General features: G+C 40.0%; 1 protein-coding gene across 4 annotated transcripts; it reads right to left on the minus strand.

Moving 5' to 3' along the window:
* Positions 1-11,111: 11,111 nt before the first annotated feature.
* LOC110890382 (sugar transporter ERD6-like 7) lies at positions 11,112-21,400 on the minus strand. Of its 4 annotated transcripts, none has more exons than XR_004873122.1 (21): positions 21,241-21,400; positions 20,854-20,982; positions 19,348-19,514; positions 19,166-19,228; positions 17,907-17,996; positions 17,767-17,826; positions 17,609-17,674; positions 17,465-17,530; positions 17,297-17,372; positions 15,108-15,172; positions 14,920-15,012; positions 14,749-14,829; positions 14,545-14,629; positions 14,307-14,350; positions 14,132-14,194; positions 13,826-13,878; positions 13,208-13,261; positions 13,077-13,136; positions 12,203-12,317; positions 11,992-12,129; positions 11,112-11,328 (listed from the first exon to the last, which is right to left on the minus strand). XR_004873122.1 is itself a non-coding variant. In XM_022137982.2 (21 exons), the coding sequence occupies exons 3-20, from the start codon at positions 19,501-19,503 to the stop codon at positions 12,014-12,016; spliced, it is 1,413 nt and encodes a 470-aa protein (XP_021993674.1). In that variant the 5' UTR covers positions 19,504-19,514; positions 20,870-20,982; positions 21,241-21,400; the 3' UTR covers positions 11,112-11,328; positions 11,992-12,013. The 4 variants fall into 4 exon arrangements, 3 of the variants coding, with proteins under 3 accessions (XP_021993674.1, XP_021993673.1, XP_021993675.1); XM_022137982.2 differs by having other exon boundaries at positions 13,826-13,885; positions 20,870-20,982; XM_022137981.2 differs by having other exon boundaries at positions 13,826-13,885.
* Positions 21,401-22,142: the final 742 nt, after the last annotated feature.

A 22,142-nucleotide genomic window follows, 5' to 3' on the forward strand; every position in this document is an offset into this window, starting at 1 on the left:
TCCCCTTGTTTAGGGAATTTCGTCCCGAAATTAGGTCGAAGGCTACACAACGCCGTGATTTACCAATTTGATGCTTCAGATCTATTTATTTAAACAACTGCGGGTACTTGGCCTTCATGTCGCTTTCGAGTTCCCAAGTGAACTCCGCGCCTCGTTTGCCTTCCCACCGGACCTTCACGATCGGGATGCGAGAACGCCTGAGTTGCTTAGTTTGGCGATCCATGATTTCGACAGGCGTTTCCACGAAGTGTAGCGTTTCATTGACCTGAAGATCGTCGAGTGGTACGATTAGATCATGATCAGCAAGGCATTTTCGGAGGTTAGAGACGTGGAAAGTCGGGTTGACGTTACTGAGTTCCTCTGGTAGTTCGAGCCTGTAGGCGACTTTTCCGATTCTTTCCAGAATCCTAAAAGGTCCAACATATCGAGGCGCGAGTTTCCCTTTCTTGCCGAATCGGACTACACCCTTCCAAGGTGATATCTTTAGGAGTACGTAGTCACCAACTTCAAATTCAAGGGGCTTGCGTCTTTTATCGGCGTAACTTTTCTGTCTGTTCCGAGCTTTTACCAAATTGTCTCGAATCTGGTGGATTTTGTCAGTCGTTTCTTGTAGAATCTCGGGACCGGTTAGTTGCGAGTGACCGATCTCGTGCCACACAATAGGCGATCGACATCTCCTACCATACAAAGCCTCGAAAGGTGCCATTTGAATGCTGGCATGATAGCTGTTATTGTACGAGAATTCCACCAATGGCAGGTGTTTGTTCCAACTACCACCAAAATCTATGACACACGCTCGGAGCATGTCCTCAAGAGTATGGATCGTTCTTTCAGTCTGTCCGTCGGTTTGAGGATGGAATGCAGTACTCAGATTAAGCGACGTACCAAGGGCCGCTTGAAACGTTTCCCACAATCGCGAAGTGAACCGAGCGTCATGATCTGAAATGATGTCACGAGGCGTACCATGATTACGAATGATCTCGTCGGTGTAGATTTGGGCTAGTCGTTCCACCTTGTAGTCTTCCCGTATCGGCAAAAAGTGGGCTGATTTCGTTAGACGATCGACTATGACCCAAATACTGTCGTGACCTGATGGCGTGGGCGGGAGCTTTGTTATGAAATCCATAGCTATACTCTCCCACTTCCATATAGGTATCGGCGGTTGTTCGAGTAAGCCAGAAGGTCTTTGATGTTCAGCCTTGACTCTTGCACATGTTAAGCAACTTTCAACGTATAGGGCAATATCTCGTTTCATGCCCGGCCACCAGTACTTATAGCGTAGGTCCTGGTACATCTTGTCGGCGCCGGGATGAATGGAGTATCGGGATTTATGGGCTTTGTTCATGATAATCTTTCGCAAATCGGCCCGTTTAGGGATCCAAATTCGGTCCAGATAATAGAATATCCCATCGGATTTGCTTACCAACTGTGCTCCATCGTGATAGATTCTCTCTTTCTTCAATGTATGCTCGTTAAAGCAAGCATGTTGAGCTTCACGAATAAGGGTCTCGAGGTTGTGCTGGGCTTGGATGTTTCGGGTACTGAGCACGTAACTCTTTCTGCTGAGCGCGTCGGCAACCACATTCGCCTTGCCTGGGTGGTAACGGATCTCACAGTCGTAATCGTTGAGAAGTTCTACCCATCGGCGTTGACGCATATTAAGCTCTCCCTGATTAAAGATGTGTTGTAAACTCCTGTGATCAGTGTAGATTGTACACCTAGTGCCATACAGGTAGTGTCGCCAAATCTTCAATGCAAAGACAACCGCGCCTAGCTCGAGGTCAAGGGTTGTATAGTTCTTCTCGTGGATCTTGAGCTGACGAGATGTGTAGGCTATAACTTTGTCTCGCTGCATGAGGACACAGCCGAGACCAAGGTTAGAAGCATCACAGTAGACAATGAAGTTGTCGCTTCCGTCGGGCAGCGTAAGAATCGGAGCGTTGCACAGCATATGCTTGAGGGTTTGAAAGGCAGTCTCTTGTGCGTTTCCCCACAAAAAGGCTTGTCCTTATGAGTAAGAGCGGTAAGTGGCACAGCGATCTTGGAGAATCCTTCAATGAATCGTTGATAATAGCCCGCTATTCCGAGAAAAAAATGAACTTCTGACGGGTTCTTAGGTGTAATCCAGCTTTTGACAACTTCAATCTTCGCAGGATCGACATGGATACCCTGACTATTCACGATGTGACCCAGAAACTGAACCTCCTCCAACCAGAATTCGCACTTAGAGAACTTGGCATAGAGTTGGTTCCCCTGGAGTAACTCGAGAACCAAACGTAGATGTTGCGCGTGTTCGGCTTTCGATTTAGAATAAATCAAGACATCGTCGATGAACATGATGACGAAACGGTCAAGATAAGGCTTACACACGCGATTCATCAGGTCCATAAAAACCGCGGGTGCATTGGTTAGGCCAAAGGGCATAACAACAAATTCGTAATGGCCATAACGGGTTCGAAAAGCGGTTTTAGGAATGTCTTCCTCTTGAATCCGTAGCTGATGATATCCTGAACGCAGATCGATCTTAGAGAAGCATGCTGCACCTTGTAGCTGATCAAACAAATCGTCGATTCGGGGCAAGGGGTATCGGTTCTTGATGGTTAGCTTATTCAATTCCCGATAGTCGATGCACATCCGGAATGACCCGTCCTTCTTTTTGACGAAAAGGACTGGCGCGCCCCAAGGAGAGGTGCTTGGGCGAATAAAGCCTTTTTCGAGTAATTCCTGGAGTTGGTTCGAGAGTTCACGCATTTCGGATGGAGCGAGTCGATAAGGGGCTTTGGCAACGAAGTTAGCTCCAGGAATGAGATCGATGCGGAAGTCGATATCACGACTTGGTGGTAGTCCGGGAAGATCGTCAGGGAACACCTGAGGAAATTCACGAACCACTGGAACGTCTTTGACTTCAACTTTCTTTTTCTTTCCCTTCTCCGCTACTACAATGTTGGCCAAGAAGGCTCGGTATTCCTTGCGGAGATACTTGCTGGCTTGAATACATGACATAAGCTTGAGACCTTTCGACGTTGTTTCACCGTACACACACAATAGATCACCATTCGCGAGCGAGAATCGAATCATCTTTTCGAAGCACACAACTTCAGCATGGTTTTCACGAAGAAAGTCCATGCCTATTATGACGTCAAAGCTTCCGAGTTGCATTGGGATAAGGTCGATTGGGAAAATATGATGGTTGAGTTAGAGAGTACAATCACGGAGTACTGAATTAACGGCAATAGTTCTTCCCGTAGCGACTTCGACTTCGAATGATGAGGACAGATAAGAGCGCTTACGACTAAGGAGCTTCTCGAATTCAAACGACACAAAGCAGTTATCGGCTCCAGTATCAAACAAACATGATGCATAAATACCATTCACAAGGAACGTACCATTAACCACGTTGTTATCCGCTTGAGCCTGACGGGCGTTGATGTTGAAGGTTCGGGCATGGGCTGCTTGCTGCTGTTGCTGTTGCTGAGGCTGCTGTTGTGGTTGTTGCTGCTGGGGCTCTTGCTTAACCACCCTGTTCGGGCACCTGTTTGCAAAGTGGTTAGGGTCACCACATGCAAAGCAGACTCGAGGATTGACTGCAGGTGCTTGAGCTGCTTGTTGGCCTTGAGGGGCGGGGAGTAGAGCTTGGTTGACAGTAGCTTGAACTGGGCTTGACGGGGACCATAGCGGCAGTTCGCAGTGAAATGACCGTAAAGGTTGCAGTGAGCGCAAAAACGACAGGCTAGACCCACTGGATGATGGTACGAGCATGTCGGGCAGAGTGGGTGAGGGCCTGTGTATGCACGCTTTCCTGGCGGTGCATTGATCACTGGAGCTGAGCGAGGGTGTTGTTGCTGCTGAGCTGGTACAGCTTGTAGAGGAGTGGCGGTTGTCGCGGCAGCACAGTTCTTGTTGCTGGAGCTGTTGTTGTTATGCTTCTTCTTTCTTCTTGATGACTTGGAGGATTGAGCAGATGAGTCGGTGGGTGCTGCAGTGGCTTGGTGCAGAGACTTGGTTTGCTTATCCCAGAAACCAGACTTTACCCGCTTGTCATTAATCTCAGCAGCGAGTAGGTAGGTTTCTTCGATCGTTGCTGGCTTGGCGGCGTGAACGAAGTCGGCTACACAGTCGGGTAGAGCTCGAATGTACTTCTTGATGGCTTGATCTGAGGTCTTGACTTGATCGGGACATATGATGCTAAGCTGCTTGAAGCGAGCGGTGAGAGCAGCGTTGTCTCCATCCTTCTGCTTGATTACCCAGAACTCGTCCTCCAGCTTTTGGCGTTCATGAGGAGGGCAAAATTCGTCGATCATAATTGCCTTCAACTCCTCCCATGTTAGCTCGTAAGCTGCATCATTTCCGCGCTTGTTTCGTTCGGCCGTCCACCAGTCTAGAGCACGGGACTGGAAGACGCCTGTAGCATTGAGAGTGCGGAGATGTTTAGGACATCCACTCTGGCGCAGAGTGACTTCGACTAAGTCGAACCAGTGAAACATGGTTGTAGGACCATCTTCGCCAGTGAACTCTTTTGGTCCGCATGCTTTGAACTGCTTGAAGCTGAAAGCAGCCTTACTTGAATCCTTAGGGTTTTCAGCTCAGGATTCTTCCGACGTTTTGCTGCCATTTTCATACACCTCACTCACGGCTTTCGCCACTTGCTTGGAGATGATAGCAGCGAGGTGTCGGTCTCTCTTTTCTTGGCGAGTAAGTGGGGTTCGGTGTTCGGACGACGACATGGTCTGCATTAGACATCGTCACGAGACTCAACACAACGAAATCGAATCTCACCTCACACGTCTACTATTATCTAAAGCTTAGAATCATGTCGAAACACATATCACGTAAACACTTAAGCACATAACCACAAATGCACGTAAGCACAGAAGCACATAGGCACTGAGTCACATAAACCCAAAAGCACGTAAACAAGTAGAGCACAGAAGCACATAGTCATGAAAGGCACATACGCATTCAATCACAGAGGTAGTCAGAAAACAGAAACCTATTCTTCAGAGCTCGCGTGTCGTTCGAATAGCATGTCGAATAGCATCGTATTAGCCTAACTTAGTCGTATAGCATAACATAGTATGCTATCGTCTAGAGTTGCGACAACTGAATGTCGAATTGAAATAGAACAGCAATTGCGAGTCGTGTGTGTCGATTGAAATGATAGCAAAATCGAATAACATCCCAAATATAAACTCAAACAGAGAAAGCACACATAAACATATAAAAATCAACGAGTCATCAGAGTACACGGTTGCGGTTCTCAGAATCGAAACACATAAAATCGAGAGATAGATTGTCTGCGGCTACTAGACATCGACTACCCAAGGCAACTCGACTATTCACAGTAGACTTGTCATCATTTTCGACTCTAGAGGTCGTGTTTCTGCCTCGATTCTTGGGCATTCCACACGTGTTCCCTAGGTCATACTTGTGAGTTCAGGTCGTTGGAGTCCGTCGAGTACTTTTGGTGAGATATAGTTCGGAACAAATTGTCAAGGTTCGGGTTTCACCCCTGACATAACGACCTTTGTTCCTGAGCTTTTAATAAAATAAAGGGGATTATTCATCAAAATATGGATTTCACTCCTAATTTGGTATAATCTCCCGCGTTTGTTGGTGAAAATAATGAGATAAGCATGAATAAACGAATAAAATCAACATAAGTCAGGCAATTTGGTCAGGAGTTTGCGGGTTTCACACCTATTCCCAACCAAATCGCTGAACTTTAATTGGAAATTCGGGTGCAGTGATAGTGAAGAATGGCAGGATAAAGCACATAAACTGGGTCTGTTGGTTCCTAACTATAGTCTAGGTCTCTAAGACAGCGACCCGGACTAGGTCGTGTCTAACCTAATTCCCTATAGTTATGGCTCTGATACCAATCTGTCACACCCCAACCGATGGCGGAATCATCGGGGCGCGACACTGAGCGAAACAGATTGTTCAGAAGTTTCCATAACAACTATTTATATAATCCAGTTAAAGATACGTCCCATACCGTATCCCGAATAAACAAACATGTCATTACAGAAAATCATCCAAACAAGAAATTCTGTTCTGACAACTCAGATTCAATTATTATTACAGACAATTGTTTATTATTTATAGACTCCCTAGCCTCGATTTCATCACCACGTACCTAAGCATCCTAGCATCTTAAGCACCTGTCACATACGTTAAAATAAAGTCAATACATAAATGTAAAGGTGAGCATACAAGTTTGATAATAGCATATAGAGTTCGAATAGTTTACGCATAACCAGCACGTACACAGAGGAAAACGAAGCATGTTAATTATCGACATGGACCTATCGATACCAATGACTGCGGGTTAACCGTCTGAGACGGTTCGCAATACATGATTACCACCGTAATCCATGCAAGTAATTGTCCTTAACAACCCCCGTGAGAACGGGTGCTGAGTCCAAACTATAGTACTACGTCGTTAAGGCAGGTAGACAGCATTCCATGTGTAAACACAATCAACAAGTATTCATTAAGTCACGTAATACATGCATATTGGTTAGCGTTCAATAGTTTGAGTAGTGTGATCGTTTGTGTTTGATATAAGCAACGTATGTAACACCCAAAAGTGCTAAAAGCAAAAAGGGATCGAGTATACTCACAGTGATTGTTTGTGGATTGAAGGGAGCGCTGAGAGTAGGATTAGCCTGAATAGTTCGATAGCACAACAATGAGTAACGTGGAAGATAAGGCAAGTGTGAATGGATCGAATAGGCTGGTCGATCGAACGGCAGGTTCGATCGAACGGGCTGTTCGGTCGGCTGGTATGTCCGGTTGGACAGTCCTGTTCGATCGGCCGGTAGGCTCGATCGGCTGGGCCATTCGAGTGGATTGTTTCTTCCTCTGGTGTGTTTGTGTTTGAGGATTTGAACTTTTAAAGTTTTCTTTGTAGTATATGAGAACACAAAAATGTCCTTACCTTTCAGGTCGATCGATCGAACGGTCCGTTCGATCGGCCGGATTAATCGATCGGCTGGGAACCTTAGAGTGATGCTCTACAGGATGTCGTTCGATCGAACGGATTGTTCGATCGGCTGGCATTCCATACTACGAACGAGTTGTAAAAACGATTAAGTGTTGAAGCATAGTATCTCATGATCCGAAGAGTAATGTTTACCAATCGAGTAGCGTATTCGATCGAACATCACTTCGTCAATAGTATACTTCATAAAAATTGAAAGTGTGGGACCATGTGCTAGCCGATCGGCTGGCCCGGTCGATCGGCTGGCATGTCCGATCGGCTGGGCTGTTCGAACAGCCTAGCCGTTCGGCCAACATTTCTGACCTGGTCGGCCTTTCGTCTAACACTTGGCTGTTTGATCACTTGTTGTCATATCGAGGTAGTTTGATATCGAGTTGAACTATGATATCCTTCGTCCCTACTCGCTTCTTTGGCTTGGACAGGAATCACCCAAGTCCGGCCGGTGAACGGTTCGGAACGTCGGTTTAGAGTTTAACCCGAAATCGGTGAACCTTGTTAATAGAACCCGAATCTTGAACCTCTTAACTGTTAGAATGATTAGTTAGCCGGTTCAAGCTCCGTTTCTACCGATTTTAAGGCTTCGAGTGTAAAAGGTTGAAGAAAGTTGGAATTTATTCATATGATGTTAAGATTTGTAAGAATCTTAGTTTGTTTATGTGGAAATCGGTCAGATCTAAGCTATTCATGGTTGATTGAGGCCAAAGTTTGGTGTTCTTCAAGAACACCATGATGACATCACTCAAGAACACTTAGATCTTGGTGATTTCACGGTTAGAAATCAAGTTTTGAAAGATAGAAAGGTGTAGAATCATGCAATGATCAAAATCGTACAAGAATTAGAGTGAAAACTTACCGGAGTTGAGAAAAATCTGAGAAAAGGTGAAGAAGAAGGCTGGTTCGGTCAGAGCTTTCCAAAAATGGAAAGTGTGACAATGACAGCCCTATTTATAGGCTCCAAAAGGGGAAAGTGGCAGCCGATCGGCCAGGAGCTCCGATCGAATGGGCTGCTCGATCGGCTAGGAAGATGCTAGCCGATCGGCTGGCCTGTTCGATCGGGATGTCTCCTGTTCGATCCGCGACACACTTTGAGTATTTCGTGACGCATGTTTCGATTTGGATGGACGATGATACGAATACGATAGTGTTCTTAGTCAAATTACTTTCAGTCCCAACTACTATATCTAACATACAATCTTCTATAAGTCACGTTTCGATGTCGGTTTCGATTGAGTTCGATTGCTTTTCGAGTTTCGATTTGATTTTCGATTGATTCACTTGAATACCACACCAAACACATAAATAAACACGCACAAGTAACACGTAAGGCACACACACACGTATAATAACACCAGAGTTCGCATAATTCGAGTCTTGAGTTTGATTGATGAATCGATTAGTTTGATTATTGATTGATTAACTTTATCGCATTGTTACTTCCTACTATTCACAGTCGTAAATCGGTCGTATTGATTAAATATTCGATCATTTCATTTATACAACACTTACTCCACATAATACAAAAGTAAAAAGAACATTAATAGTCAAAGAAGTCAAAGTTGACGTGGACTTTGACTTTGACTTTGACATTCGAAAACACGGGGTGTTACACGTATGACCAAGAATTGTTCATGTATACATTTTTTCAAACGTTAATTGTTCATGTGTACATGAACCAAATTTATATATAAAAAAGGTGACATAAAGATTCGAAACCAAAATGATGATTATTGAATATGTAAACATTTATACATGGATACCTCAAACCTTTATCATCATATCTATTATAACATTTGTTTTTAGTCGTTATTCCAAATAATAAAACGTTTATTTCATCGAGCATAATAACAAACGTGTGTACATGATGTAAGTCCCTAGGGGTCATGATATTCACTAATTTATACATATTATAGTCCCCCATTTTATCCCCATTTTATGCGTTTTCGGCCGTAAAACCGTCATTCGGATACTTAATCATGTATACTTTTGTTTACAGGCCTAAAACAGCATGCCAGACAAGATGATAGTGAAAACGAGAACTTTCCGGGCAAATTGGCTGAACTGCGAACATTCTGTGAAAAATTCTGACCTGGGCAAGTTGCACCCCCGTGCGACTGGTGGCACCCCTGTGCGGATGCGACAACAAGGCTCAGCTCGGCGTTGCACACCTGGTGTGATCAGGAGTGCAACGAAATCCCGGGAACGCACCCCCGTGCGGTTGGTGGCACCCCCGTGCGGATGCGACAACAAGGCTCAGCTCGGCGTTGCACACCCAGTGCGACCAGGAGTGCAACGAAATCCCGGGAACGCACCCCCGTGCGTTTGGTGGCACCCCCGTGCGGATGCGACAACAAGGCTCAGCTCGGCGTTGCACACCCAGTGCGATCAGGAGTGCAACGAAATCTCGGGAACGCACCCCCGTGCGAATGGTGGCACCCCCGTGCGGATGCGATGACCAGCACCAGCCCGGATATGCACTACCAGTGCAGCTGCTCGTTCCACCCCAACCCCGGAGACGCACGCCCGTGCAACGATTGGCACCCCCGTGCGAGATCCAAGACCAGTCAACTCTGCTGATGTCATAAAAGTATGGTGCAACGTAATGAAAAAGTGAACGGTCGTGCACTTTATTGGCACGACCGTGCGATCGTTAAATGATATAAAAAACTTGCAGAAACATTCTGCTCGTAACTCTGGACATTTTGGGAGCGATTCTGGCGATTTTCAGGCTCCGGAGGCGTTAGCTTTCACCCGGATTCAAGCCACATTGTGCCGATTAGCTTCGTTATCGTCCAGATTCTTAATCTAGTGCTTGTTTATGGTTTCGTTTTCTAATCTTTCCAGAATTTTGTTAATCTTTCAAGCATTTAGATTAATATTTATGTATTATTGTAGCCTTTGGGCAAAACACAACAATCCCTTGCTTGATTATAGCCATTAGTATGTTAATCTTTGTTTGTAATGACATTTGGAAGTATTTTCTATGTTAATCTTTGATGATTAGTTTGCAACCTTGTTATTGATATTGATTTCTTGATTATAAGTAATTGTGTTGGATGATTGGTACTTGGTTAGTTGAGATAGTTGAAAAATGAAGCTTAATTAATCATGTATTAGTAAACTTTAAACTTGGTTAACTAGTTTAGCTTGGTTAAAATGTGGGCACCATGATACTAGAAATGGTTAGTGGTTTAATAAAATGTAATTATTGTTAATCAAGAAAGCTTGCCGTCACGTAAGGACCTTAACGGGTTAAATGGTGTTGTTATGAATTCTTGCCATGATTTGTTAGCTTAAGTTAGTAGTTTAGGCCAAAATTGCTATCTTGGTGAATTTATGTGCAAGATTTGTAAAATGAATTCGGTTGTGATTTAATCTAGTTTATGCTTGTCTCGGTGGTTGCATTGTGTTTATCGGTGTCGCTTTCCTTGTTTAAGTGAGGTTAGAAAACTCCTAACGGATGACTAACTTATTTTTAAGAGATTTTCATAGACATTTATCAATTGCACGTTAAAGAACAATTTTAGGTGGTTAAAATGTGTTTATCGTTTTAGCTTTCTGAATGATTGTCATGTTAGGATTCCCGAAAGGGATACTAATTGTCTTAAAAATGGAAAATTGACCGAATGCTTCTCGTGCCAAAACCGACTTAGTTGACATGCTTTGGTTGTGTATTAAGCAAGGCTATTTATCTATTTTAGTATTTGAAATCTACTATGTTTTATAAGTATTTGTTTATGCTTACTTTAGTTTATTAAAAATTAAACAACTTATGCTTTTACCGGTAGTTTAGTGACAAAGGTCTAGTATTATTTCTCCGCCCATTTCCTTGGATCGATACTTGGTTCTTACCAATACTTTACTATATATATGACGGGGTACACTTGCCTCTTTCGTGTGTGTTTTGATGTAAAAGTAATAATCACTTTTATAAATTTAAAACCAAATCGTGTGTAATTTCATTGTAAAAATATGTATAGTCGCGCACACGTCAGGTCAAGTTAGACAAAGCAAGATCAATCTTCAACATTTCATAAAAAAACGAAACCATATGTTCATACGCAACCCGTTACTTAACGTTTTATCGAGAAATATTAATCGGCATAAAGTGTTCTACTAAAAATATAGTTGAATTTAAAAAAAAATGTTAAATAAAACCAGAATTATTACATAAAGTTGAATGAAACATGGATTTAAAACACAATAACAATAAACTAGAATTACAAATTGTGCCAGAAAATAAATCAACTCCAGTACAACACATGGTGTCAATAATTTGAAGATTCTCTATTTCTTGCTGTACCTTGCAATCTTCACATTTTGGCACCCTGAATTAATTTAAACAATAAAGTAACTTTATATTTAATTATAATTATAATACGGGTAAAAACACTTGAAAGTTACTGAATACACTTAAATTGAAGGAAGTTGACCGGCTTGAGATTTATACAGTTTGGTTCACGCAGGTTGGTGGTTTAATGGTTGGGCTGACGGTTTCGAATTTGGAACCAATGGTATCAAACAAACCAACTGTTCAATATGGGGTTATGTACACATATTATATTCATAAACAATCTATATTATTAAAAAAATGTATACAAACTATAGATTTCGAAAATAAAAAAAAAAGTTCCATTCAAAGCGCTAACAGTAACACTAGACTCAAAACGGTTTGGTTATGTCAATTTTTAGGGGGACTCTCTACGTTAGCTAAAAGGGAAACAAGTCAAATTGCTCGAAAGCCTTCAAAGTCTATATCTAATGCATACAACTTTCTAAATCATTTTACTTAAAGATTAGATTATAATTGTACTAATATTGTTTTTGTAATCACACTTAACACATTTAGCGTTTAAAAAACCGATAAAAAGTGTTAGCAAGACAGCCCAAACCCGTTTTGACCGTATAATTCCAACCATATTCATAGATATTTGAGCTTGCTACTGTATGTATACGTATACTATACGTGAGACGATAAGAGAGATACATACCATGGAGATAGATTGTGGTAAATCAAGCATTAATGGCTGCTTGAATCTGTTCCAAAGTTCTTCCTTTTGTTTCAGGAACCATCACGATAATAAACAGAATACCGGCTAAGTTTATAGCCGCATATACGAGGAAAGTGCCTGAAACAGCATGTATGAGACGCGCTAATTCATTTAACGTTAAGAATACCCGAGTTTCGGAAGTTATAATTACCATAAGAACTCCAGCTTAAGAGAAAATTGAAAGTGAATGATATAAGCCATGCACCAAACCAGTTTGTAAGTGTTGCTAGGCTTCCAGCTGCCCCCTTGATGTTGATAGGGAATATCTACATATAGTAATGTCAAAATGGCTCATTTTTGGTCATGATTAATTGTTGAGTGGTCAATTGCTAAAACATTAAGATAAAACAGGAACGGTCCAAACCGAAGCAGGTCGGCCGGTTATGATTCATTAGCTTCGGTTTGCTATCTAAAGCTCTGGTTTAGAATTTGGAACCAACTGTGCATGCCGAATCGGCTGTTTAGCCTTTTTATTTATTTAAATATTCATTTTTGGAATATGTCATTATGTATGTGTTATATACAAGGACCATTTTTATCATTTTAAAAATTTTCGAATGAAGAAAATAAAATCATCTAAAACCTCCTGAACAAAACCATCAGACCCTTAAAACTGGACAGTCCGGTCCACCCCCAACCCGGTCGGTTTGGTTTGTTGTTTCCTAAAACAGTAGTTCGTGGTTGGTTCGGCCTAGAAATTTCATCAAAACTGGCCACACCCAACCGTGAACACCCCTAAAGTCAAGTGTTTCCATAACCATAGCCTTTTGCCCTGAGCCCGTTTTGACCCGTCATTCTACAATCAGGGGCGGTTCTTAGAAGGGCTATGGCAGGGCCACGGCCCAGGCAAGTTTTTCGGCCGTAGTGCATTTCGATCGAAATTTTTTATATATACTATGTTTGGCCCGGGCTTTTTTTAGTGCCCGTGTCTTTCGGCCCTGGCACGTTCAACGGGCAAGATCCGCCACTGCCTACAATATGACAGGTACCTAAATAGAAAATTGTATTGATGATAATGTATGTACCTCGGACATTATAATCCATGGAACTGCTCCCATGCCTGCAGAGAATGAAGCTATATACAACTGCATTCACGAAAATTTAAATGAGTATTATATTAATTCATAGGTCGTTTTTGTAAACGATGTATATTTACCAGTATTCCAGTTACAGCTAGTGCGGGTGCTGCCTCTAGTCCTATTTTATAAGTCTGGTGCACAAAATGACCGTTAGACAACGAACATTATAAGTGATCAAAGCCAACAAAATACTCATCCATCCGAAAACTAATGCAAAATATCAATTAAGATGGGTAACGGGTCAAAACAAGTAATTTTGTATAGTACGAACGGGTCGTGTCAGGTTGTGTTGAACCAAAACACCTTTTATTTATTTTCAAAAACGCAAACTTTTTTTTAATAAATATTTAGTGTGTCAAATAAGATAAAAAAACATTATGCTATTTCAATAATAATCCAATTTTTTTAATAAAACTATTTATAAGGTTTTATGCGTTAAAAATACGCTTTAGGAGACTTTCGACCCACTTTATATCAAATCTAATTTGTCTTGATTTTACTCGTTTGACCCGATAGAGATAAAATATCACCCAAATCGACCAATTTACAACCATTAGTAATCAATACAAAGTTACAAACTACTAGTGGCATTTATATTAGTTCACAAGATTTATTTTTTATCATCATTCCTGTAAACTACGTGTTGAATCAAAAATTAAGTTTGTTTTGGGATGGTTTTCAAGTCTTAAGATTACCTTCAAGTAGAATGAAATTGCTGTTAATAAACAACCGATGACCAATCCGGCTCCTGAAACCTTGAAAATAAATTTGTATTTAAAACGAAGGCCATGAATCAATAAAAAAACCACAAAAAGATTATAATGTATTGTTGGCAATGCTGTTTGTATATATTGTAGCAGTCTATTAGTTTATGGCCCGATGGCCCGCTATAGGCCGTTTTCCTTGGATTTCTTCCTGTATATATTGAGCGTTCCCCTATTTTTGTAATATATTCATATATTTTCGCATTTACTTTTACAGAAAAGAACACTAAACTTTACCAGTAATAATGGCTTTCGACCGGCTTTGTCTACAAAGAGTGCATTTAAGGCAGTAATGATGACCTGCAAAAAATAAAATAAAAATGAAAAGCATAGCTAAACACTTCATAACGCGTAATTTGCGTAGATAGATGGTTCGAGATTGAAAACAATTTTAATAGAACTTCAGTATAACCTGAAGAACAGCGTAGATTATTGTTCCAATATCAGCAGGAAATCCTGAACAGGTCAAATGGTTCAAAACTTATTAGCATTCATAAAAAAGGACATAAACATGTATACACTTATCATTCTAACCCAACCCAACCCAACCCGTTTTGACTTTTGCTAAACCCGTTTGACCCATGACCCAACCTTTCCGACCCGCCCAATTTTGCCACCTCTACTCCATACAGTAAATTTATAATCTAAACCTGCAGACTCAAAGATACTGCTTGTATAGAAACAGATTCCGTTGATTCCTCCAAATTGTTGACAGACCATTAGTCCAACTCCAATCTTCACAATATAAATGCAAAAAAAAAAAAAAAAAAAAAAAAAAATTACACTAGAATCATGAAAATGCCAGAATCATCATCTAAACGACATGATCAACAAGATTTATAAGATAAGCTTACAGTGACCGATCGCAAATATCTTCTTTGAAACAAGTCGAATAGTTTGGCTTTAGGAAGCTTTTGTAGCGTTTCTATATAATCCTATAAACAGTTGCAACACACCATCAATACCCACAAATTTTTATGTAATTTTTTGCAGTGAATATTTTTTTTTTAAAAAAAAATGTGAACCTGGATTTCGTATGCCTCCTCGGATATATCGGCATCCTTTCCTCTAAGTTTTCTCAGGGCAGCTTCAAACTCCTTATGTTTTCCTATCTTAGCCTGCATGCATACCAAAATATAACTTCTAGAAGCTTTTTATAAAAATAACTAACATCATAGTACTTCATTTTTTTTTTTTTTTTACAAAACCTTACCAGCCATCTAGGAGATTCTGGAACAAAAAACAGCCCCACTAGTAGAACCGCACAAGGTATCAAACCTGCAACAAATTCACCGGAATTTGTCACATAACAAGATTTATTCATATTTTCTTTTTGTTAATAATAATGAAATTAGTTGGCAAGAAAATCCCTAGTATGCCCTTGGTTAAAAAAAAGCGTGAGGTACTACGAGGCATTTAGGTCCCAAAAGCTGGGGCGTGAGGCGCATTACATCCACGAGACGTTTCTCTAAACCAACTAAGCTTTATTTACAACATGAAACCGCGTCTATCTCATCTGTCTTACTTATCAACTATTTTTAAGGAAAATTAGATTTAGATAGTCCCAACTATTAACTTTGGCCGGCAACAATCCCATCTAATCAAATGTTTTATGACAGTCCCAACTTTTAACCTATTTTCTACCAACTAACTACGGGTTAACCCAGTTAGTTTGTGTTGATGTGGACTGCCACATCAGCAGTCCACACCAACAAAACCTCACCACATAAGCAGTCTACATCATCAATAGTTTGACTTTTTTCCTCACAAGCAATCCATGTCATAAACCTTTAACTTTTTTGCCACATAAGCATTGGCGAAGCTTGAGATTTCCGACCGGGGGAGGGGGGGGGAGGTCGAAAACGTATATACCCAAAAATTTCTATAGAACTGGGGGGTCGAAACCGTATATACCCAAAAATTTCTATACGAAAGCTACATACATAACACTACTAAGCGACCCCCCCCCCCCCCCCGCCCCGCGACCCCTTCTACCCTACGCCCCTGCACTGCACATAAGACTGTGGGGTATGGGGCGTGGGTTGGCTGAAAACGCCCAAGCCACCACCCCGGGTGGGCTTGGGTTTGGGTGTGGCCCAAGGGGCGGGAGTTTAAGACCGGTCATTGGGCATGCCTAGCGGTCCTACGTGGCCGGTTCCTATTCGCTTGTTGGCTAGGTCATAGCGGGCTACATTTAAAATTCAAATTATAACCGTTTGGCCAAGCCAAGCGGTTCACCCACCCAACTGTCCACATCGCTATATATATAACCCCCAACCCCACCGGCTGTCCACCGCTACCCCAATCCAAACACACTTGATCCAACCCGTTACCCACACACACTTGATCGATGGCCTCTTGGACACACGAGGAAGAGCTAGCTCTTGTCACGAGCGTCGTTGACGCAATGAAGGGCCGCCAACCCGGTGAGACCCGTTACTGGCCGGAAGCTTTTGCTAGCTACCGGCATAACGTGGGAAACGACCGGCACAATTTAAACGCGTGCCAACACAAATGGAGCGAGCTACGACCGAAGCTCGATCATTTTAAAGCCTACTACGACAGCGTCCCAGGCGGTGAGATAAGTCACGAAGACCGGGTGGCGGTGGCCAACATCAAGTTCCGGGGAAAGGAGCGGAAGCCGTTCGACAAGCTCGCCCTTTTCGAAATCTACCTAACACTCTAGGTTTTTTTTTTTTTTTTTTTTTTTTTTTGTAATCCTTTTTTTTTTGTAGAATTTTGTAATTTTTAGGAATTTAATAAAATTTTAGGCTTTTTTTTTTTAAATGTTGTGTGTATTTTTTAATTTTTGTTTTTTTTTTATTTTAATAAACCTGCCAAGCCACGCGGGCTAGCCACGGCCCGCCATACCCCATGGACACGTCACTCACTAGCGGAAGGGCTCGAATTCCACGTGTCAACCCATGCCCCAAACCCCCGCCCCACCATACCCCACGGTCTAAGCAGTCCACATCAACAATAGTTTGACTTTTTGCCACACACACAAGCAATCCACGTCATAAAACCTTTTAACTTTTTTGCCACATAAGCAGTCTACTTTAGCAAATAACTGGGTTAGACCTTAGATAAAAAAAGCTCGTTGGCAGAAATTAGGTTAAAAGTTGGGACAGTTGTCGGCCAATAGGTAAGAGTTGGGATTATTTATATCCGATTTTCCTTTTTTTAATCGAGTAAACCTTTCATAAAAATCCTTTTTTTTTTATCCCTTTTGGTTGATTTTACATATTAGTCTCCTACAAACTCTACATTTAACCAATTTTGACCCCGAGGTACATAAGGTTCCGCTCAAGCCTCTAAGATGCTTTCCAAGTCGCCTCATGTATCATGCACGCCTTTTAAAAGAAGTAGTAAACAAACATGGGTTAGATTATTTGTTTAAACCTGTCAAAGCCAAGATCCGCCACGTCAGCACCGTTCCTATAATAAACGCAACCGACACTCCTGTACATATCATAAGCTGCAAAATAGAGAATAGCTTAGAGACATCTCAAATATTTCTTATACCAACTTCTTAAATGCACAAATTTCATAATATAATGTGACTGAAACCTGATTTGCCGCTGTTAATGCACCTCTTAAACTCTTTGGCGCTATTTCAGCTATGAACACAGGTACCTTACATATCAAAACATTACATATACGTATCAGCAGGGGCGGACCGAGCATAGGGGGACGCGTGTCAGACTAACGTACCACATAGGAAAACACACCCATCCCAAATCCTGTTGCTAGTCTTCCAACGTCCAAAGGCAGAGGCCCCTATATATAACAAAAAAAAAAGTTATTTGATCATATAAATTCAACTTTAAGTACGTTTCCTTGATTAAATATTTTACCAAAAAGTTATGTACCTGAGCAAAGTAGATTGCTAGCCACCCTACGGTACAGAAAGCGGTTGATATTCTCAATGCCTGTTTGCATTGTCAAGTTGTTATTGTGTGACAAAGGTTATGGTGAATTGGTGATGATGTGGAAAATGTTATTAACTAACCCCTTTGCGACCGAAGAAATCGGCCATGGGTCCACTTGCAACCGCGCCAATCATTGCCCCGAATGTTAGTATTGATCCAAACAAGGAGTACTAGTAAGAAAGACAATAGAGGTCCTCAAATCATTGCACAAAATTCTTGTAATGAGCCAAAAAAGACAACAAAGGTTTATATATTACAGTTTTAATTTAATTAGTGGTCCTATATCTAATTGTGATGACTTGAATTCAGATTTTAACTCGCGAAGTTGGGGTGTTTATCAGTTCAGTTTATCCGGTTTGAAGATTCTTTCGGTTGAAACCAAACCGAATTCAGGTAGCTCAAAAGTAAACCAAAAGCAGAATTCGAATTCGGTCTTGTTTTGACTGAATAACCAAATAACTTTTTTCTAGTTTTTTTATTTTTGAGTTAAATGCCATTTTAGTCCCTGTGGTTTGAGTCATTTTGCCAGTTTAGTCCAAATGTTTCATTTTTCGCATGTTGGTCCAAAAAGGTTTCACCGTTGCCATTTTAGTCCACTGAGTTTACTTCATCCATTTTTTTGTCAACGAGAAGGGCAATTCGGTCATTTTATATGCAATTCTGTTAACTAGAAGGGTAATTCGGCCATATAAAATGACCGAACTACCCTTTTCGTTAGCAGAAAAAATGGATGAAGTTAGACCAGTGGACTAAAATTGCAACGGTGAACCTTTTTGGACCCACAGGCGAAAAATGAAACCTTTGGACTAAATTGGCAAAATAGCCCAAACCACAAGGACTAAATGGCATTTAACTCTTTATTTTCTTTTTACCATTATATGTTAGTGGATTGAGTTGGGCTAAATAAGATTGGGACAAAGTGTAATTGGATCAGGCTAAATGCAAAACTTAAATAACCTTTATTTTGATTATTCGGTTTATTTGGATTATTCATTTATTCGAGTTGAACAGAATTCAAATTTTGTGAAACCGAAAACCAAATTACCAATTCGGTTTCGGTTTAAAAAACCAAATTTGTAATTCAGTTTGGTTTTCAGAGTAACTGGATTCAAACCGAATAATGAACACCCCTATTCCGTTTGGTTTTGTTTTGTTATTAGTTCCTATCATCATTAATGATCATAACAACACTAATTTTCATTTACTTGTTTTTTTTCTTAATTCATGTTGTTTGATCTGAAATCTTCAAAATTGTGTTTGTTTTGCGGCTATGCAACCGAAAATCATGTCAAACATATACAAAAACCTGCAGGATTATGTGCCCGTCGCTTAAACTAACCTCTGCAAGCGACAGATTTAAATCTTCTCTGATAGCAGACTGCGTAGGAGACGAGTAACCAGCCTGCAATGTCAAAGTTGCGCAATCATATTATGGTTAGCATCAAGAAACCGTCATGATCCGAACACAGTTCTTCATAATATACTATTTGAAAAAGATGATCTGTAATCATTATTACTTACACATGATCCAAAAGCAAAGGAACCACAAACTGCAACAAATGTACTTAAGTAAACCATGAAATTATCCTCTTTGCTCTTACCATCTTGAGCTATCAGTGGAGCTCCTATCTCATCAACAGTGGTTTCTGTTTGCTCCATATCCTTTTCAGTGGCCATAATAAAAGAAACTACAAACAGAATTATAAATTAAAAAGATGATGATCATAAAGCTACGTAAACGGAAGGGTTTGCCCGAAACATTCAGGATGGGTTAGAGGCGTCTCTGATAATTCACATACCATGTTCGAGCTTGAAAAAAATGTGCCATTCCGTAATGTTTTATTATTATTTAAAAAAAATCAAATTAGTATTGGGCGCAATAAACCTAATGTCAAGTGGGTTAAATTCTAAACCATAAAAAATGATTTGTAAATGGACTTTATAGGAATTGGTATGTGTTTATTATTTAAAATAAATAACATATATATATCGGATTTTTTTAAATCGCGTGCCCCTCGAAATCACGGGCCTTGTGTAGAGGTCCTCCTCGCACACCATCAAAGCTGCCACTGGGATGGGTACTCGGGTATTGTATTAGGTGATACCCAGCTGATTACCAGAAACAAACATACCCGTTTACTTGAACCATACCCTTAAACTTTTTATTTTTTATTGAGTAAACTGCCAAAATGGTCCCTGAGATTTGGTCACTATTGCCATTTTAGTCCAAAACTCAAACATTTTAAATCTTGGTCCATGTTGTTTCAATTTTGTTGCCATTTTCATCCAAAATCAAAATCTGGTCGGATTTTTCAGTTACTATCTAGTTTGTTTTTTTTTTTTTTTTGTCTTTCCCCCCTTTTAATGAAGGGCAAAATGGTCTTTTTACGTTTTATTATAACAAATTAAAAAATTTGATCATTTCGCCCTTCATTAAAAAGGCAATGAAGGAAAAAGACAAAAAAGTTGGATGTTAACTAAAAATCTGACCATATATATTTTGATTTTGGATGAAAATGACAACAAAATTGAAACTACACAGACCCATGTTTAAAAAGTTTGAGCTTTGGATTAAAGTGACAAAAGTGAACAAACCTCAAGGACCATTTTGACAGTTTACTTTTTTTTTTTTTTTTTTTTGTCCTTGGCAACAGCATAGTTTACAAATTCACTAATTTTTAGTGTTTGTATTTCTAAGCTTCTTAGGTAATAATGTTATATATTATATAATAATTAATATAGTAAGAAATGTTTTTGGAAATCCCAACAGATAATTTCTAACAAACTAACAAATATACCCAATACTCAACGGGTATTGAAACATGCATGGGACATGGTTTTACAATCAGACATGGGACTAGGATTAGATGTCCACAAAAAAACCAGTTCGGGAACCAAAACCAGTATTGAAATTTGAAAACAGTTTGACAAGAACCGGTTAGGAACCAAACCGATCCTTTTCCACTTGGATACCGGTTTGGACAAAAACCTGCTTTGACTTCCGTTGACCAAAACTGGGAAACCAACCTCTAACAGGAATTACCAAATATCTTCAACTATCCTTGCTGTTTCCAAGCAATTTCACCAATCAACTCCACTAGTCCTGAATAGTCAACGTTGACCTCAATGATAGTTTCTCATAGTTGTACTGGCTGGCTGATCCATAAAAAAACAGTAAAATTTCACAATTCAGCAGAGATTTCATTCATTCAACAAGCTATAAATCTCAATTTTCAAGTGAAAGAAATGAATTCAAATGCAAAAACAAAACTGCAGATTATGCGTAACGTTGAACGGCCGTTTGAGGTTGATCACACGGCCGTTTTCAGTACTTTACGTTAAATCATAGCCCTCTGAATTTATTTCAAATGGCAGTTTGCGTATAAAACGGCCGTTTGCAGGTTTGTATGTTACCTGAATTTCCCGTGGAGTGGATTGAAACGGGAATCTTTGTGGATTGAAGCCAGTATAGTATAGTATGAACAACGGTGGTATTGAAGTAAATAGCATGTGTAGTCTGTGCATTGCAACTGGCACTAATGGTGATTGATTGATGATGAATTCAAGACGGCTTATTATTGCAACTTGTCCTAGATTTTTTCTTGTACTATTTAAAAAATATTCCAGAGGGAGATGTTTATTTTTTGTCTTATTATTCTATTTTATATATAAGCTAGTCGGATTTCGTGTGTGAGAAGTGGTGGGAATTCGGTTAAATTGTTACGGTATCAGCATTTGTTATAGAAATTGAAAGAATAATAATAAAAAAAAGGTAGTGATATGCACAAAAGGATATTGATATGTATTTTATGTCGACTGCAAATTGTTTATGCCGATATTGGTATCGATGTTGTTTGATCGGAATCGGTTCGGTTCGTCACTGTACAAGTAGGTACCAGCACTCATTATCGTTTACGGTAACATAAAAACACTATGTTATAAATACATGCACAGCTCTGTTTTCAATAAACCTTATAGTGGAATGTCGAGAAAAAAATTTATATGCAGTTGTGTGTTCAGCTTTATTAGAAAAAGGTTAATGAAGACAAGTTATTACTAGAGAAAAATAAAATAAAATAAAAATTAAATTGGTTAACAATTTATATATTTATAGTATAAAAAATAAAGTTAAAATTAAAAAAAGAAAAATCTAACCTTCATCTTTAATTTTTGTTTTATATTTTTTTATATAGTTGTTCATATAAAATTATAACTAAAGCATGCTACGTCTGTTAGGTTTATATCACCATCTCTAAATTGTATTTCATAATAAAAGAAGAAATTTATTTTAGTCTTATCTTGATATTTTTTTCGTC

The sequence above is a fragment of the Helianthus annuus genome, chromosome 11 (genome assembly GCF_002127325.2).
Source record: "Helianthus annuus cultivar XRQ/B chromosome 11, HanXRQr2.0-SUNRISE, whole genome shotgun sequence".
Lineage (NCBI taxonomy): Eukaryota > Viridiplantae > Streptophyta > Magnoliopsida > Asterales > Asteraceae > Helianthus > Helianthus annuus.

Bases quoted from the DNA above. Each gene is read 5' to 3' on its own strand.
- LOC110890382 (XM_022137982.2), bottom strand. From the start codon at position 19,503: ATGGCCACTGAAAAGGATATGGAGCAAACAGAAACCACTGTTGATGAG. The intron at 17,531-17,608 runs GTACGTTAGTCT...TTGATATGTAAG, and splicing joins TGGGTGTGTTTTCCTATGTG to GTACCTGTGTTCATAGCTGA. The intron at 15,013-15,107 runs GTAAGGTTTTGT...GTATGCATGCAG, and splicing joins CAGAATCTCCTAGATGGCTG to GCTAAGATAGGAAAACATAA.